Source organism: Manacus candei, unplaced genomic scaffold (assembly GCF_025592945.1).
Source record: "Manacus candei isolate 608988 ecotype Guabito, Panama unplaced genomic scaffold, ASM2559294v1 h1tg000150l, whole genome shotgun sequence".
NCBI classification, from domain to species: domain Eukaryota; kingdom Metazoa; phylum Chordata; class Aves; order Passeriformes; family Pipridae; genus Manacus; species Manacus candei.
Genome location: NW_026138198.1, coordinates 1,830,029 through 1,848,931, shown reverse-complemented (window position 1 = coordinate 1,848,931; position 18,903 = coordinate 1,830,029). Strand labels below are relative to the sequence as shown.

At 44.1% G+C, this 18,903-nt stretch overlaps 1 protein-coding gene and 1 long non-coding RNA gene across 2 annotated transcripts in view; one reads left to right on the top strand and one right to left on the bottom strand.

Moving 5' to 3' along the window:
• The window catches only part of LOC127463143 (uncharacterized), a 192,165-nt gene that overhangs the window by 76,556 nt on the left and 96,706 nt on the right, over positions 1-18,903 (top strand). The window lies entirely within an intron of this gene.
• The window catches only part of MDGA2 (MAM domain containing glycosylphosphatidylinositol anchor 2), a 293,882-nt gene that overhangs the window by 187,463 nt on the left and 87,516 nt on the right, over positions 1-18,903 (bottom strand). The window contains exon 3 of the mRNA XM_051772102.1: positions 3,212-3,386. Within this exon, the coding sequence (XP_051628062.1) occupies positions 3,212-3,386 (175 nt within the window). The remainder of the gene's footprint in view (positions 1-3,211; positions 3,387-18,903) is intronic.

Sequence of the window (18,903 nt, the reverse complement as noted above, 5' to 3'; positions counted from 1 at the left end):
TCTTTTTGGTTTAGAGTCTCGGAGCCAAAGAGACTCCAACCCCACCCCCCCCAAAATTCCTGCCCAGAGTTCTTGCCATGGACACACGACATGGGATTGACAGAGAAAATATTCAATAAATAGAAATTCATCGAAATTAAAGCAGAAAATTCCAATTAAAAAAAGGGCAAAATTCCCATTAAAAAATGGACAAAATTCCCTAAAGCTACTTGGAAATATCACTTTTTAATATTTTGATTTTCTCTGCCTAAAATCAGGAATTAGGGAGGGTTTAATCCAGGGATGCTGAGGGGAGGGAGAAGGGCTTTTATGGAATCATGGAATCACGGGATGGTTTGGCTTGGGAGGGATTTTAAGGATCATCCAGTCCCACCCCCTTCCACCAGCCCAGGGATCCCAATCCTGGACACTTCCAGGGATCCAGGGGCAGCCACAGCTTCTCTGGGAATTCCATCCCAGCCCCTCACTGCCCTCCCAGCTGGGAATTCCTTCCCAAAATCCCACTCAGCCATTCCCTGTCTCAGTTTGGAGCCATCCCTCCATTCCAAACCCTGCTTGGCCCACACAGACTTATTAAAATTCATTACAATTCATTAATTGTAATTAATTACAATTAATTAGCAATTACCACCTCATTCCGTTATTATCCCTAAAAGATTTCCCACTTTTCTGGTATTTTACAGCTTTTTCAGGCAAATCATGAAGCCAAACACCCCCATCAGGCAAGAGAACCCCCCAAAGCCAACCAGGGGAATTCCAGTTCCAGAACCAAGGCACAAAAAATCGATTTAATTTTAATTCCTTTTCGTGCATTTATTGCAGGAGGTTTTCAAGGCTTTCCCCTTTTTCTGGTGTCCAAATGCACTGCAATCCCAATATTCCATATTTTTCACTGCGATCCCAACACTCCATATTTTTTATCACAATCACAATATTTCATATTTTCCACTGCAATCCCAATATTCCACATTTTTCACTTCAATCCCAATGCTCCATATTTTTCACTGCAATCCCAATGCTCCATATTTTTCATCACAATCCCAATATTCCATATTCTTAACTGTAATCCAAATCCCTCATATTTTCCAATGCAATCCCAATACCTCATATTTTTCATCACAATCCCAATATTCCACATTTTCCACTGCAATACCAACACTCCACATTTTTCACTGTGATCCCAATACTCCATATTTTCCCTGCAATCCCAATACTCCACATTTTTCATTCCAATCCCAACACCTCATATTTTTCACTGCAACTCAATACTCCATATTTTCCACTACAATCCCTATACTCCATATTTTCCCTGCAATTCCAACACTCCATATTTTTCACTCCAATGCCAACACTCCATATTTTTCACTGCAATCCAAATACTTCACATTGCTCACTGCAACCCAATAACTCATATTTTTCAACACAATCCCAATATTCCATATTTTTCACTGCAATCCCAATCCTCCATATTTTCCCTTCAATCCCAACACTCCACATTTTTCACTGTGATCCCAACACTCCATATTTTTCAACACAATCCCAATATTTCATATTTTCCACTGCAATCACAACACTTCATATTTTTCGCCACAATCCCAATACTTCCTACTTTTCACCACAATCCCAACACTCTATATTTTTTACTGTGATCCCAATTTTCCATATTTTCCACTGTGATCCCAACACTCCACATTTTCCACTGCAATCCAAACACTCCACATTTTTCACTGCAATCCCAATACTCCATATTTTTCACTGCAACCCAGCATTCCATATTTTTCACTGCAACCCAATAACTCATATTTTTCACCACAGTCCCAACACTCCACATTTTCCACTGCAATCCAAACACTCCACATTTTTCACCACAATCCCAATACTCCATATTTTTCATCACAATCCCAATATTCCATATTTTTCGCCACAATCCCAATACTTCCTATTTTTCACTGCAGTCCCAATACTCCACATTTTTCACTGCAATCCCAGTACTTCATATTTTTCACCATAATCCCAACACTCCATATTTTCCACTGTGATCCCAATATTCCACATTTTCCACTGTGATCTCAATCCTCTACATTTTTCACTGCAATCCCAATACTCCATATTTTTCATCACAATCCCAATACTCCATATTCTTCACTGCAATCCCAATCCCTCATATTTTCCACTGCAATCCCAATCTCTCCTATTTTTCGCCGCAATCCCAACACTCCACATTTTTCACCACAATCCCAACACTCCATATTTTCCACTGTGTCCCAATATTCCACATTTTCCACTGTGATCTCAATCTTCCACATTTTCCACTGCAATCCCAATACTCCATATTTTCCATCACAATCCCAATCTTCCATATTCTTCACTGCAATCCCAATCTTCCATATTTTCCACTATGATCCCAACACTCCATATTTTTCATCACAATCCCAACACTCCATATTTTTCACTGCAATCCCAACACTCCATATTTTTCACCGCAACTCAATCCCTCATATTTTTCACCACAATCCCAATACTCCACATTTTTCACCACAATCCCAACACTCCATATTTTCCACTGTGATCCCAATATTCCACATTTTCCACTGTGATCTCAATCCTCCACATTTTTCACTGCAATCCCAATACTCCATATTTTTCATCACAATCCCAATACTCCATATTCTTCACTGCAATCCCAATCCCTCATATTTTCCACTGCAATCCCAATCTCTCCTATTTTTCGCCGCAATCCCAACACTCCACATTTTTCACCGCAATCCCAACACTCCATATTTTCTACTGTGATCCAAATATTCCACATTTTCCACTGTGACCTCAATCCTCCATATTTTTCACTCCAATCCCAGTACTCCACATTTTTCATTCCAATCCCAGCACTCCATATTTTTCACTGCAATCCCAACACTCCATATTTTTCACCACAACCCAATCCCTCATATTTTTCACCACAATCCCAATCCTCCACATTTTCCACCACAATCCCAACACTCCATATTTTCCACTGTGATCCCAATATTCCACATTTTCCGCTGTGATCTCAATCCTCCACATTTCCCACTGCAATCCAAATCCCTCATATTTTTCATCCACCTAAAACCGCCGAAAACTGGACTCCTCCAGAACCGCTGGCTCACTGTGGCGCCAGAAATCAAGCAAAACACCACCTAAGCCAAGGAAGTGAGAATTCCCAAGTTTTACTCACAGTAGACGTCCACGCGGATGGATTTGATGGCGGGAGAGCCGAGGCCGTTCTCGGCCTTGCAGTAATAACGTCCCCCCTGGTGCCTCTGGATGTTGGAGATCCGAAGGGTCTCGTTGAACACGCTCGAGTCTTGGAATCTGTCCGAGGCACTTCCCGCTGTTTTCGTCCACCTGATCTGAGCAAAGCACCGGAAAACAGCGTTACCCGAGGGCTGGAGGAGGGAGGAGGGCGGAGAGCTCCGGGAGAGCTCCGGGAGAGCTCCGGGATTTCTCCCACCAAACCGCTGGAGCACTCGGGGGAACTTCTCCGGAGCTTAAGAGCTCACACAAATGATATACAAAAATACCTATTATAGAAATATATATAAATATACGAATATATAAAAATAAATATTATATAAATATGTACATATAAATATATTAATATATAAATATATTGATATATAAATATATTAATAAATATATTTTTTTCCCTGCAATCCCACCACTCCATATTTTTCGCCACAATCCCAACACCCCATATTTTTCAACACAATCCCAACACCCCATATTTTTCACTCCAATCCCAATACTCCACATTTTTCACTGCAGTCCCACCACTCCATATTTTCCACCACAATCCCAATTCTTCCTACTTTTCACTGCAATCCCAATGCTCCACATTTTCCCTGCAATCCCACCACTCCATATTTTTCGCCACAATCCCAATACTCCATGTTTTTCACTGCAATCCCAAACCTCCTTATTTTCCCTGCAATCCCAATGCTCCATATTTTTCACCGCAACCCAACATTCCATATTTTTCACTGTGATATATATGTATATAAATATAAATATCTAAATATCTAAATATCTAAATATCTAAATATCTAAATATATAAATGTACAAATATATAAATATATAAATATATAAATAAATATATTTTTTTCCCTGCAATCCCACCACTCCATATTCTCCACAACAATCCCAATACTTCTTACTTTTCACTCCAATCCCAGTGCTCCACATTTTACACTCTGATCCCACCACTCCATATTTTTCACCACAATACCAAAACCCCACACTTTTCACTGCCATCTCAATACTCCATATTTTTCACCACAATCCCAACACCCCATATTTTTCCCCACAATCCCAATACTTCCGACTTTTCCCTGCAATCCCAATACTCCGTGTTTCTCACTCCGATCCCAATACTCCATATTTTTCATCAGAATCCCAATACTCCACATTTTTCACTCCAATCCCAATGCTCCTTTTTTTTCACCGCAACCCAACGTTCCATATTTTTCACTGTGATATATATGTATATAAATATAAATATATAAATATATAAATATAAATATATAAATGTATAAATATATAAATATAAATATATAAATATATAAATATAAATATATAAATAAATAAATAAATAAATATATTTTTTCCCTGCAATCCCACCACTCCATATTTTCCACCACAATCCCAATACTTCCTACGTTTCACTGCAATCCCAATACTCCATATTTTTCCCCACCATCCCAATGCTTCCTACCTTTCCCTGCAATCCCAACGCTCCACATTTTTCACTCCAATCCCAACACTCCATATTTTTCACTGCAACCCCACATTCGATATTTTTCTCTGTGAGATATACGTATATAAACCCGGGCTGGGGCCTCCCCACTCTCCCAGCCAGGAATTCCTTCCTTAAAAACTGGGAATTCTGTCCTTGCTGGAAGAGATTTCGCTGCAGGCCATCGACAGGCAACAGTGGGGTGAAAACATCACTTCCTATTTATTTCAGGTGGTAACACCTGAAATATTGGGCTTGAAAACAGCTTCAAATAAAAATATTGTGCTTTGCCCAAAACTTCTCACATGGAATATTAGAGTGGAAACCAAGACAAATCCAAGCAAGCCCCGTTTGCTGTGGAAAAGTGATGAGTGGGGTTAGAAAGCTGGATTAAGGGAGGGATTAAGGACCTGTGAAGCCAAGGTTGAGGAAATCGTGGCAAGGGAGCAACAATGAACTGAGGTGATTTTCAGAGGGAAGCAAAGAGAGCTGGAAATCAGGGAATATTTTAAACTGGGCAGAGGGCAGGGATAGATGGGATATTGGGAACGAATTCCTGGCTGGGAGGGTGGAGAGGCCCTGGAAAAGAATTCCCAGAGAAGCTGTGGCTGCCCCTGGATCCCTGGAAGTGTCCAAGGCAAGGTTGGAGCAACCTGGGCTGGTGGAAGGTGTCCCTGCCCATGGCAGGGGTGGAATGGGATGATCTTTAAGATCCCTTCCAACCCAAATCTTTGTGGGATTCCACGATTTCTTCACATCCTTTACATCTTCTCTATTAAATCCAGACAGACTTTCCACAGGATTTCAAGTCCCAGAATTGCTGGTGAAGGAATTCCTGGTTGGACAATCCCCAGAGCCACAACTTTACAGCCCTGGGATGGAGGAATATCCATTCTATGGGTATTCCCATTAATGGGAATCCATCAAGGATGGAGCCAGGCTGGGAGAGCTGGGGGGGTTCCCCTGGAGAAGAGAAGGCTCCAGGGAGAGCTGAGAGCCCCTTGCAGGGCCTAAAGGGGCTCCAGGAGAGCTGGAGAGGGACTGGGGACAAGGCATGGAGGGACAGGACACAGGGAATGGCTTCCCACTGCCAGAAGGACAACTGCTGTCCCCCTGATCCCACACACCCCCTCACACTCGAGCAGCCTGGCAGGGAAAAGCACAATTTTTTTTCCTCCTCTAACTACAAGCAGTCAGTGACAGGAACTGTGAACAGGCAGGACGTGAGAATCCTGAGTCTGTGCCAGAGATCACAAAGAAATTGCTATTTTCCAGCTTATTGCTGTAACACATCGGGGGAAAAAAAAACCAAAATAACTTCCTTTTATTCTCCAACAGAGGAAAAATTGTGGTTATTAATTAAAGAGAAAAAGCAGCATTAACACCACGAAGCTACAAGGAAACAAATCCTGCAGGAGAATTTCAGGGCTTTGTTCAGGGGTCAGAGCAGTGCTGGGGTCTGGGGGTGACTCCATAATAGGAAGTTAAAATAAATTTATAGGGTCGAGAAGAATAAAGGGCTCAACAGGTGATAACAGGAGAAAAACTGGATCTAAGCCAACACAATTCCTTCACTTCTGAGCTTCCTGAACTTCTGCAGGATGGATGATTTATATCCCTGTGTTTACCAGGTGATGGAATCCTGGAATGGTTTGGGTGGGAAGGGACCTTAAAACCCATCCATTGCCACCAAAAAGTTGATTTTTGATGTATAAAGCAGCAAATAATCAAAAAAGGAATTTCACATCGTCTCCACCCCGAATTCAATTTAATCTGCCCCTGCATTAAAATCTAAAGATAAAAATCTGGGTCTAAAATCTTGGGCTGGGACCCCAAGAAGGTGTTGAAGAGCTGACAAAGTGTAGAGAGAAAAGCCCCAGGACTCATCAAAATAACAGAAATATAGACTAGAATTCAAGGGATCAGCTCAGCAAACGTGGGATGTTGAAGGGATGGAGATGTGAGGAGGTGTAAACCCCAATTTGACCCTAAAAAACATTGATTAGCCCAAATTTTGCTGGCACAACCTGTAAGATTCATAAAACATAACCCAGTTTTACCCAAATTCGGGGGTGTCACCTCTGGAACCCAGAGGTGATGCCTTCACCCACTTTGGGGTAGGATGTTGAAGAGACGGAGATCTGAAGAGATGTAAAACCTCAAACTGACCCTAAAACCATTGATTTAGTCCAAGTTTTGCTGGCACAACCTTTCAAAACCCTCTTTTACCCAAATTTGGGGATATCACCAACCCTTGGAACCCAGAGGTGATGCCTTCACCCACTTTGGGGTGGGATGTTGAAGATATTGAGATCTGAGGAGGTGTAAACCCCAAACTGACCCTAAAAACTATTGATTAGCCCAAGTTTTGCTGGCACTACCTTTCCAAAACCACTTTTACCCAAATTTGGGGGTGTCACCAACCCCTAGAACCTAGAAGTGATTCCTTCACCCACTTTGGGGGGTTGGAGGTAGATGGAGATCTGAGGAGGTGTAAACCCCAATTTGACCCTAAAAACCATTGATTAGCCCAAGTTTTGCTGGCACAACCTGTAAGGTTCATAAAACATAACCCAGTTTTGCCCAACTTTGGGGATGTCACCTCTGGAACCCAGAGGTGATGCCTGCACCCAGTTTGGGGTGGGATGTTGAAGAGATGGAGATCTGAAGAGATGTAAAACTCCAAACTGAACCTAAAAACAATTTATTAGCCCAAATTTTGCTGGCACAACCTTTCAAAACCCTCTTTTACCCAAATTTGGGGGTGTCACCAACCCCTGGATCCCAGAAGTGATACCTGCACCCACTTTTAGGTGTTGGAGGTGGATGGAGATCTGAGGAAGTGTAAACCCCAAACTGACCCTAAAAACCATTGATTAGCCCAAGTTTTGCTGGCACTACCTTTCCAAAACCACTTTTACCCAAATTTGGGGATGTTACCAACCCCTGGATCCCAGAAGTGATACCTGCACCCACTTTTAGGTGTTGGAGGTGGATGGAGATCTGAGGAAGTGTAAACCCCAAACTGACCCTAAAAACCATTGATTAGCCCAAGTTTTGCTGGCACTACCTTTCCAAAACCACTTTTACCCAAATTTGGGGATGTTACCAACCCCTAGAACCTAGAAGTGATTCCTGCACCCAGTTTGGGGTGGGATGTTGAAGAGATGGAGATCTGTGGGGGTGTAAAACTCCAAAATGACCCTAAAAACAATTTATTAGCCCCACTTTTGCTGGTACAACCTTTCAAACCCCACTTTTACCCAAATTTGGGGGTGTCACCAACCCCTAGAACCCAGAGGTGATGCCTGCACCCAGTTTGGGGTGGGATGTTGGAGGAGGACAGAGATCTGAGGATCACGAGCAGCAGTGGGAAAGCAGAAGCCACCAGTTCTGACAACAACTCATCTCCCTGAGGAGCAAAAAAAAAAAGGCCTAAAAAGGTGTTTCTGTCATTAAACTCAGCCTGGAGTCTAAACAGAGAGAGGCAAAAGCCACTGTTGAACGGGGATTTCCTGCTTTAAATTCGCTCTTCACAACAAAATCACAGTTCAAAGTGACAAAGCCATTGTGAAACCCAGGCAGGTTAAATTGAGGCTGTTTTTTTTCTCCTCTCATAACAACTTTTCCAGGGATTTTCTGCTTCTCATTGTCTCTGTCTCTTCCCATTTTGCTCTCCTGTGGGAGAAACAAGAGTTTTGAGGAGAAATGTCTTCACAAAACACACCCAAAATGCTGTCAGGGAGTGACACCAACTGAGCTGATCAAGGCAGAAGCAAATGTTTCTCCTCAAGTGTTTCAGGAACACAAAGCCTGGCTCCACTTCCCACTAAAAAATCCTTAGGGGAGGGATTTTGGGGGCAGAAATGCAGATTTTAGGCTGAATGACGAGTGTCATAAATAAAGGTGGCTGCGAGTGAGGGGACAAAAAGCAGCAGGAGCTGGGAATGGAACTGCAAAAGGAATGGATTTCTGGGCTGGAGCAAGATCAGAAAGGAAATTAAACTTATTTTCCTTCTGTGTGAAAAGTGAAAAAAAAAACAAAACAACAGTTTGGGTTGTAAAAGGTGGTTGTGCCTCATCCAATCTGGAAATCATTTAGGTTGGAAAAGCCCTCAGAGATCATCAAGTCTGACCCAGCACTGCCAAGGCCACCACTGCCCCATGTCCCCAAGTGCCACATCCACAGGGCTTGGAAATTCCTCCAGGGATGGGGACTCCACCCTGTGCCAGGGCTGGACAGCCCTTTCCAGGGAGATATTTTACCTGATATCCAACCTAAACATCCCAAAATCAGGGAGTCCCTGAGTCTGGCAAAGCCCTCCCAGCCCACGGATCCCCCTGTGCCCGATGCCCCCCTTGTCCCCCAGCCCAGAGCACTGAGTGCCACGGCCAGGCCTTCCTGGGACACCTCCAGGGCTGGGCACTCCAAACCTCCCTGGGCAGCCCCTGACAAGGCCTCACCACCCTTTCCAGGCAGAAATTCCTCCTCCTGTCCCACCTGAGCCTCCCCTGGCACAGCTGGAGGCCGTTCCCTCTCCTCCTGTCCCTTGTTCCCTGGGAGCAGAGCCCGACCCCCCCCGGCTCCCCCCTCCTGTCAGGGGGTTGCAGAGCCAGAAGGTCCCCCCTGAGCCTCCTTTTCTCCAGGCTGAGCCCCCCCAGCTCCCTCAGCTGCTCCTCCAGCCCCTTCCCAGCTCTGTTCTCTTCCCTGGACATGCTCCAGCTTCTCCATGTCTTTCTTTGTGAGGGTCCCAAAACTACCCAAATCAGCTCTGCTTCCTCTTCCTTCCACAGGAACCAACACTCTCACACCTGGAATTCCACCCAACATTGAGCCCAACATTCCCATTGAGCCCAAAACAAGAGTGAGACTTTATTGGTGTTTCCACCAGCACCTCTCTCTGGGATTGAAGATGAACCCCCATTTTTTTCCACATTAAACCCTAAATCTCAGTGATCCAATAAATCAGCTCTGCTTCCTCTTCCTTCCACAGGAACCAACACTCACACACCTGGAATTCCACCCAACACTCTCCCTGAGCCCAAAATAAGAGTGAGACCTTATTGGTGCTTCCAGCAGCACCTCCCTCTAGGACTGAAGATGAACCCCCATTTTTTCCACATTAAACCCTAAATCTCAGTGACCCAACAAATCAGCTCTGCTTCATCTTCCTTCCATGGGAACCAGCTTGGAATTCCACCCAACACTCTCACTGAACCCAAAATGAGAGTGAGAGCCTGAGACTGAACTTGTTTGAGCTGTGGTGACAAAGAAAGGAGGTGACATTTGGTTTCCCTTGGAAGGTGGGAGAACTGGGAAGGGGGAGAGTAGGGGAAAAAAAAGGGAGAAGAGAGGAAATCTTGATGAGGGGGAGTTGGCAGCTCAGCTGAGGATGAAAAACAGCAACGAGGGCCCAGGCAAGAGCAGCAGCTGCTGAGAACGAGGCACAGACACTCCACCAAAGCCAGGATTCCTTGGGAAAGGTTTCTTATAAAATTAAAAATCAGAGCAACTGACTGGAATTATCACCCAGCAGGGTTTTTGTGTTTGGTTTTTCTTGCAAAAGAACCCTCCTTCCCTTTCAAATTGCAACACAGAATTGTGTTTTTGGTGGTCACGGGTCGGTGATGAAGGCGATGACGTGAAGTTCGAGGCCCTGAATTCCTTCAAAAAAAAAAAAAAAAAGAGAATATTCCTTTGTGGGAATTAAATCCATCCCTATCTGGTTACCACAGTCGTCAGATACAAGCTTTTCATCAGGCAATTCCAAAATATCAGAGGCTGGAAGAGTGAGCAAATCCAGACTCTACACTCCGGGTGCTGGCTGGGAGACAGGATAAGCTCAGTCAGGATGGAAATTCCCAGGTTTTTGCTTCAAAATGCAATTCGAGGCGCCAAAACCACCTCTGCTGCCGTGTTTTGTTTTGTTTTTTTTCCTCTGTAAACTTATTTTCCCCTTGCAGAGGATGAAGAATTGGCAAAGTCTCCTTCGAGCAGTGAAAAGCTTTAAAACAATATTAAACAACCTTGGGAAAGGACCAAATCTCTCCTGGCCTGCACCTGGAACAGTTTAAAAAGGTTCTGGCAATTCCTTCAGTCAGGGCAAAGAAACTGGGCAGGTGTTTGGATCCCACTGCCTCGGAGATTGCAGCTTGGTTCCAATTCAGAGCCCGACAAGAAGGAAAAACTCTGCAAACTCCAGGGATCACAAATAGCATCATTCATGTCTTGTTGAGCTCTCCTGGCACACCTTTAAATGACTCCCACGAGTGCCAAGGAACAGGATCTGGGAACAGTTCCCACAGATCAAGAGGAATGCAAACAGACAAGGAGGGGGACAAAAAAAGAACCTGGTTGAGCTTGCAGCCAGAAATAAAACCAGGATTAAGGGAGGGATTAAGGACCTGTGAAGCCAAGGCTGAGGAAATCGTGGCAATGGAGCAACAATGAAACTGAGGTGATTTCCAAAGGGAAGTAAAGAGAGCTGGAAATCAGGGAATATTTAAAAGTGGACAGAGGGCAGGGATAGATGGGATATTGGGAAGGAATTCCTGGCTGGGAGGGTGGGCAGGCCCTGGCCCAGGTTGCCCAGAGAAGCTGTGGCTGCCCCTGGATCCCTGGAAGTGTCCAAGGCCAGGTTGGAGCAACCTGGGCTGGTGGAAGGTGTCCCTGCCCATGGCAGGGGTGGAATGGGATGATCTTTAAGATCCCTTCCAACCCAAACCAGTCTGGGATTCCATGATTTCTTCACATCCTTTACATCTTCTCTATTAAATCCAGACAGACTTTCCACAGGATTTCAAGTCCCAGAATTACTGGTGAAGGAATTCCTGGTTGGACAATCCTCAGAGCCACAGCTTTCCAGCCCTGGGATGGGGGAATATCCATTCTATGGGTATTCCCATTAATGGGAATCCATCAAGGGTGGAGCCCCTCTGCTCTGGAGCCAGGCTGGGAGAGCTGGGGGGGTTCCCCTGGAGGAGAGAAGGCTCCAGGGAGAGCTGAGAGCCCCTTGCAGGGCCTAAAGGGGCTCCAGGAGAGCTGGAGAGGGACTGGGGACAGGGATGGAGGGACAGGACACAGGGAATGGCTTCCCACTGCCAGAGGGCAGGGAGAGATGGGATCTTGGGAAGGAATTCCTGGCTGGGAGGGTGGGGAGGCCCTAGAAAAGAATTCCCAGAGAAGCTGTGGCTGCCCCTGGATCCCTGGAAGTGTCCAAGGCCAGGCTGGGATCCCTGATCTAGTCGAAGGTGTCCATGTTCATGGAATAGATTTAGAACTAGATGACCTTTAAATTCCTTCCAAACCATTCTGTGATTCCATGATTTCAGGCTGATCAAGAAATTAAACTCCCCCGTGGTTTTATTGGGAATGACTGGCTCAGTCCCACCTCCCCAACTCTCATGGCTCCAGGGGGCTGCTGTCTCTCCACAAGGAATGTGTTTACACCTTTCCAAAAAGGGTTTGGAAGTGCTGGGGGAAGGAGGTCACCTCAACCCAAGCTGGGAATGCAGCACCAGGGCCAGTCAGGTGGGTGTTGGAGTCCCACTCTGGAGTTGGGAATGTCAAGCCCAGACTTGCCAAAGCCTCGGGACCCCCCCAAAGGAGAGCAGAGAGAGCCCTGGGGAGCTGCAAATCACCCCCCTGGGGGGCTCTGACCAGGCCACTGCCCTCCTGAGCCCTGGGGGAGCTGCAAAGCTGCCAGGAATCCCCCCAGAGAATTCCCAGTGGCCCCAGAGCAGGACTGTCCCGTTCTGGGAAGGGAAACAGGACCAGGCTCAGGTTGGGCTGAAACCTGGTCCTTGTCCTTGGAATGGTTTGTGTGGGTTTGTTCCCCTTCCCTCCCAAACCATCCCTGCACTCTTTGGGGGTTGATCTTTCTCTGGTCACCTTTGATTTTCCTTTCCCTGGTGGCCCTTGGAGGGTTGGCTGGAAGGCTGCAGAAGCAGCTCTGGGCTGGGGCAGGAGGAGCTGTTTTTCCAGGAGCGCCGATCCCTGGGAACGCTCCGGCCTCCTGAGCCCGGGGAGGTGGCTGGGTTTGGAACGAGGGCTGTTGTGGGAGGTCTCATTGCTCAATTTGGCTTTTATCCTTCTCTTATCACCTTTGGTTTTCCTTATTTTCCTCCTGGAGAAGCAGCCCATGATGAGGAGTGACACTGGATGGTCTTTAAAGTCCTTTCCAACCCAAACCATTCCCACCATTCTCTACTGGTTGGACAAATCTCTTCCCAACTCCACCATTCCCAAACCACTCCCATTCTCTACACCATTCTCTACTGGTTGGACAAACCTCTTCCCAACTCCACCATTCCCATTCCCTCTCCATCTGGTGGCTCCTGGAATTTTCAGCCTGAAAGGGTTTTATTTAATTTTTATGGTGATTTTCCTTTCTTTGCCTGTCGTGCAACTTCCCTTGATTTTGCACCAGGTTTTTTTTTCCTTAATTAGGTATTTACCTCGTTAACATAATTGTCTTCAATTGCATAATTACTGTTCATATATGTAATCATTGGAACATGTAATTACACCTAATTACACCATTAAAACGTGCAAGTCATAAATATCTTTATCATTTTGATTGATAGACACGAAGGGAGGGGGGGAAGGAAAAAAAATATCTGCCCTGTTATTTTTATCTCCTGGATCATGAAATCTGTGGGATGAAGAGGATTAAACTGATAACGTGGCTGTAATTAATTATAAGGACCTATCAAAATTATACCAAAGTTTTACCTTTGCAAGCAGAGGTAGAACGAGTGACAGCACTCAAAATTAAGGGGCAAAAATTAAGGGGCAAAAATCAAAGGGTAAAATTGAAGGGCACAAATCAAGGGGTACAAATTAAGGGGCACAAATCAAAGAACAAAATTAAGGGGCAGAAATCAAGGGGCACAAATCAAGAGGGAAAATTAAGGGGTAAAAATTAAGGGGCAAAATTAAGGGGCACAAATCAAGAGGGAAAAATTAAAGGGCAAAAATTAAGGGGCACGAAGTAAGGGGTGCAAAATTAGGGGCCAAAAATCAAGAGGGAAAAATTAGGGGCAAAATTAAGGAGCACAAATCAAGAGGGAAAATTAAGGGGCAAAAATCAAGGGGCAAAAATCAAGAGCACAAATAAGAGACAAAATTAAGGGGTAAAATAAGTGGCACAAATTAAGGAGCAAAATTAAGGGGCACAAATTTAGGGGCACAAATTAAGGGGTAAAATTGAGGGGCACAAATCAAGAGGGAAAAATTAAAGGACAAAAATCAAGGAGCACAAATTAAGGGGTACAAATAAGAGGCAAAATTAAGGAGCACAAATTAAGGGGCACAGATCAAGAGGAAAAAATTAAAGGGCAAAAATCAAGAGGGGCAAAATTAAGGGGCAAAAATAAGGGGCAGAAATCAAGAGGGAAAATTAAGGGGTACAAATTAAGGGGAACAATTCAAGAGGGAAAAATTATAGGGCAAAAATTAAGGGGCAGAAATCAAGGGGAAAAATCAAGAGGGAAAATTAAGGGGAAAAATTAAGGGGTAGAATAAGGGGCACAAATTAAGGGGCACAAATTAAGGGGCACAAATTAAGGGGCAAAAATTAAGGGGCAAAAATTAAGGGGCAAAAATTAAGGGGCAAAAATTAAGGGGCAAAAATCAAGGGGCAAAAATCAAGAGGGAAAAATGAAAGGGGAAAAATTAAGGGGCACTAATCAAGAGGGAAAAATTAAAGGGCAAAAATTAAGGGGTAAAAATAAAGGGGTAAAAATAAAGGGGCAAAAATTAAGAGGAAAAAATCAAGAGGGAAAAATGAAAGGGAAAAAATTAAGGGGCACAAGTTAAGGGGAAAAATTAAGGGACAAAATCAAGGAGCACAAATCAAGGGGCAAAAATAAGGGACAAAATTAAGGGGCAAAATTAAGGGATAACATAAGGGGCACAAATTAAGATGTAAAAATTTAGGGGCAAAATTAAGGGCCAAAAATTAAGGGCCACAAATTAAGGGGTACAAATCAAGAGGGAAAAATTAAAAGGCAAAAATTAAGGGGCACAAATTAAGGGGCAAAAATCAAGGGCACAAATTAAGGGGCACAAATAAGGGACAAAATTAAGGGGTAAAATAAGGGGCACAAATTAAGGGGCAAAATTAAGGGGCACAAATCAAGGGGCACAAATCAAGGGGCACAAATCAAGGGGCACAAATCAAGGGGCACAAATCAAGGGGCACAAATCAAGGGGCACAAATCAAGGGGCACAAATCAAGGGGCACAAATCAAGGGGCACAAATCAAGGGGCACAAATCAAGGGGCACAAATCAAGAGGGGTAAAAATAAAGGACAAAAATCAAGGAGCACAAATTAAGGGGTACAAGTAAGGGGCAAAATTAAGGAGCACAAATCAAGGGGCAAAAATCAAGAGGGAAAAATGAAAGGGGAAAAATTAAGGGGCAAAATTAAGTGATAACATAAGGGGCACAAATTAAGGTGTAAAAATTTAGGGGCAAAATTAAGGGGCACAAATCGAGAGGGAAAAATTAAAAGGCAAAAATTAAGGGGCACAAATTAAGGGGCAAAAATCAAGGGCACAAATTAAGGGGCACAAGTAAGGGACAAAATTAAGGGGTAAAATAAGGGGCACGAATGAAGGGGAAAAATTAAGGGGCAAAAAAAAGGGGCAAAATTAAGGGGTAAAAATAAGGGGCAAAAATAAGGGGTACAAATTAAGGGGCAAAATTAAGGACCACAAATCAAGAAGGAAAAATTAAGTGGAAAAAGTAAGGGGCACAAATTTAGGGGCAAAAATTAAGGGATGAAATCAAGGAGCAGAAATCAAGAGGGAATATTAAGGGGCACAAATTAAGGGACAAAAATAAGGGGCAAAAATCAAGAGGGAAAATTAGGGGAACAAATTAAGGGGCAAAAAAAAGGGGCAAAACTAAGGGGCAAAACTGAAGGAGCAAAAATGAAGGGCTGTGGAGTTTTATTGCAGCAGCTGTGCTGGGTGTCCTGTAATTCAGCACCAGCCAAATACCTGGAGCACAGCAAATTAATTAGGACAGTTAGGTCTTTGTTTTTAATTACTTTTGGCTGGGAAGGGAAATATTTACACAGGGATTAAAGAGTTCAGTTTATTTAAAGTTCAACTTCTGCTCTTCAGGTGCAGGTTTCTTGTTTTTCCTAATAAATATTAGTTTATCAATTAAAAAAGAAAACAAATAAGTGGCTAAGCTGTGTCCAAAATCTGGGAAGAGTTGGAGGGGGAAGTCTAATACAACTATTACAGAACAAGGGCTCTTCAGGATTAAATCTGAATAATATGAGGAAGAAGAAGCAGAAAAAGTAGGAGAAGAAGCAGCAGGTAAAGAAGAAAAAGAAGGGGAAGAAAAAGAAGGGGAAAAAGCAGAAGGGGAAGAAAAAGAAGGGGAAGAAAAAGAAGGGGAAGAAAAAGAAGGGGAAGAAAAAGAAGGGGAAGAAAAAGAAGGGGAAGAAAAAGAAGGGGAAGAAAAAGGAGAGGAAAAAGATGGAAAATAAGAAGGAGAAGAAGAAGGAAAAGAAGGAAAAGAAGAAGGATAAGAAGAAAAAGAAGAAGGAGAAGAAAAAAGAGAAGAAAAAGAAGAAGAAAAAGGAGAAGAAAAAGAAGAAGGAAAGGGAGAAGAAAAGGGAGAAGAAAAGGGAGAAGAAAAGGGAGAAGAAAAGGGAGAAGAAAAGGGAGAAGAAAAGGGAGAAGAAAAGGGAGAAGAAAAGGGAGAAGAAAAGGGAGAAGAAAAGGGAGAAGAAAAGGGAGAAGAAAAGGGAGAAGAAAAGGGAGAAGAAAAGGGAGAAGAAAAGGGAGAAGAAAAGGGAGAAGAAAAGGGAGAAGAAAAGGGAGAAGAAAAGGGAGAAGAAAAGGGAGAAGAAAAGGGAGAAGAAAAGGGAGAAGAAAAGGGAGAAGAAAAGGGAGAAGAAAAGGGAGAAGAAAAGGGAGAAGAAAAGGGAGAAGAAAAGGGAGAAGAAAAGGGAGAAGAAAAGGGAGAAGAAAAGGGAGAAGAAAAGGGAGAAGAAAAGGGAGAAGAAAAGGGAGAAGAAAAGGGAGAAGAAAAGGGAGAAGAAAAGGGAGAAGAAAAGGGAGAAGAAAAGGGAGAAGAAAAGGGAGAAGAAAAGGGAGAAGAAAAGGGAGAAGAAAAGGGAGAAGAAAAGGGAGAAGAAAAGGGAGAAGAAAAGGGAGAAGAAAAGGGAGAAGAAAAGGGAGAAGAAAAGGGAGAAGAAAAGGGAGAAGAAAAGGGAGAAGAAAAGGGAGAAGAAAAGGGAGAAGAAAAGGGAGAAGAAAAGGGACAAGGAAAAGGGACAAGGAAAAGGGACAAGGAAAAGGGACAAGGAAAAGGGACAAGGAAAAGAGGAAGGAAAAGAGGAAGGAAAAGAGGAAGGAGAAGAAGAAGGAAAAGAAGAAGGAAAAAAGAAAAAAGAAGGAAAAGAAGAAGGAAAAGAAGAAGGAAAAAAGAAAAAAGAAGGAAAAGAAGAAGGAAAAGAAGAAGGAAAAAAGAAAAAAGAAGGAAAAGAAGAAGGAAAAGAAGAAGGAAAAAAGAAAAAAGAAGGGAAAGAAGAAGGAAAAAAGAAAAAAGAAGAAAAAGAAGAAGAAAAAGAAGAAGAAAAAAAGCAGAAGGTAAATCAAATATAATAATTAGAATTATATATGTAATATCTATTTTATATAATTTTTATGTAAGTATATTCTATAATAATTACTGTGATATTATATTAATAATATTAATAGCAATAATATATTTCTCTTCAGGAATAAATTGAGGAATAAAACTGAATTATGGAGCATCCTCCAGCCAAAGGAATATGGTTTTTCCAAGCCTGGGAAGCTCAGTGGGAGCATCCACAGAAAAGTGCTCAGGTGGATGGAAGCAAAAAATCAACCCAAATTCCCAAAACAGCCACTTCCAACTGCCAAGGGCTGAAGGAGCTCAGTCCAGCATAGGATATTATCCATGGAAATGGAGAATAAATCCCAAGGGGGCACAGGGGGGTCGATGTCCTGTCACAGCACAAACAACCCAATTCCTTCAAACTGGCACCATCAGACACCTGGGAGGGACAAGGGTTTGGGAGCAGCATTCCCACCCTTGGAATTCCTTAAAACTTCAGGGCCTGAAGTTCTGTGATCTCTTCATGGGATCGCAGAATTCCAGAATGGTTTGGGTTGGAAGGGATTTTAGGGAACATCCCATCCCATCCCTTGCCATGGGCAGGGACACCTCCCACTAGCCCAGGTTGCTCCAACCTGCCCTTGGACACTTCCAGGGATCCAGGGGCAGCCACAGCTTCTCTGGGAATTCTTTTCCAGAGCCTTCCCACCCTCCCAGCCAGGAATTCCTTCCCAAGATCCCATCTAAACTAGTTTGAAGCCATTCCCTGTGTCCTGTCCCTCCCTGCCTTGTCCCCAGTCCCTCTCCAGCTCTCCTGGAGCCCCTTTAGGCCCTACCAGGGGCTCTCAGCTCTCCCTGGAGCCTTCTCTTCTCCAGGGGAACCCCCCCAGCTCTCCCAGCCTGGCTCCAGAGGGGCTCCAGCCCTTGGAGCATCTCCAGGGGCTCCTCTGGACTCTCTCCAGCAGCTCCACGTCCTTCTGATGTTGCTCCCCAGAGCTGGAGGCAGCTCTGCAGGTGGGATCTCCTGGGTTTTCCAGGAGAACACCCTTCCACTGAGTCGACAGCAATGGGAATGATTCCTTAGTATCCTCCTAAGTGTTTCCTTCTTTCCCATCCCTCCATAACCACCAGCACGTTCTCCTTCAGCTCCCCAGCAGATCTGCAGAAGCTGCTGGTTTCCCAGGTTACCAAATCATCCCTTTGCTCATCAGATCCATCCTTTTTCAGCAGTGAGACCTCCCAGCAACAGCCCTCATTCCAAACCCACCCACCTCCCTGGGCTCAGGAGGCCGGAGCGTTCCCAGGGATCGGCACTCCTGGAAAAACAGCTCCTCCTGCCCCAGCCCAGAGCTGCTTCTGCAGCCTTCCAGCCAACCCTCCAAGGGCCACCAGGAAGAAAATTATGTTAACGAGGTAAATACCTAATTAAGGAAAAAAAAAAAAACCTGGTGCAAAATCAAGGGAAGATGCACGACAGGCAAAGAAAGGAAAATCACCATAAAAATTAAATAAAACCCTTTCAGGCT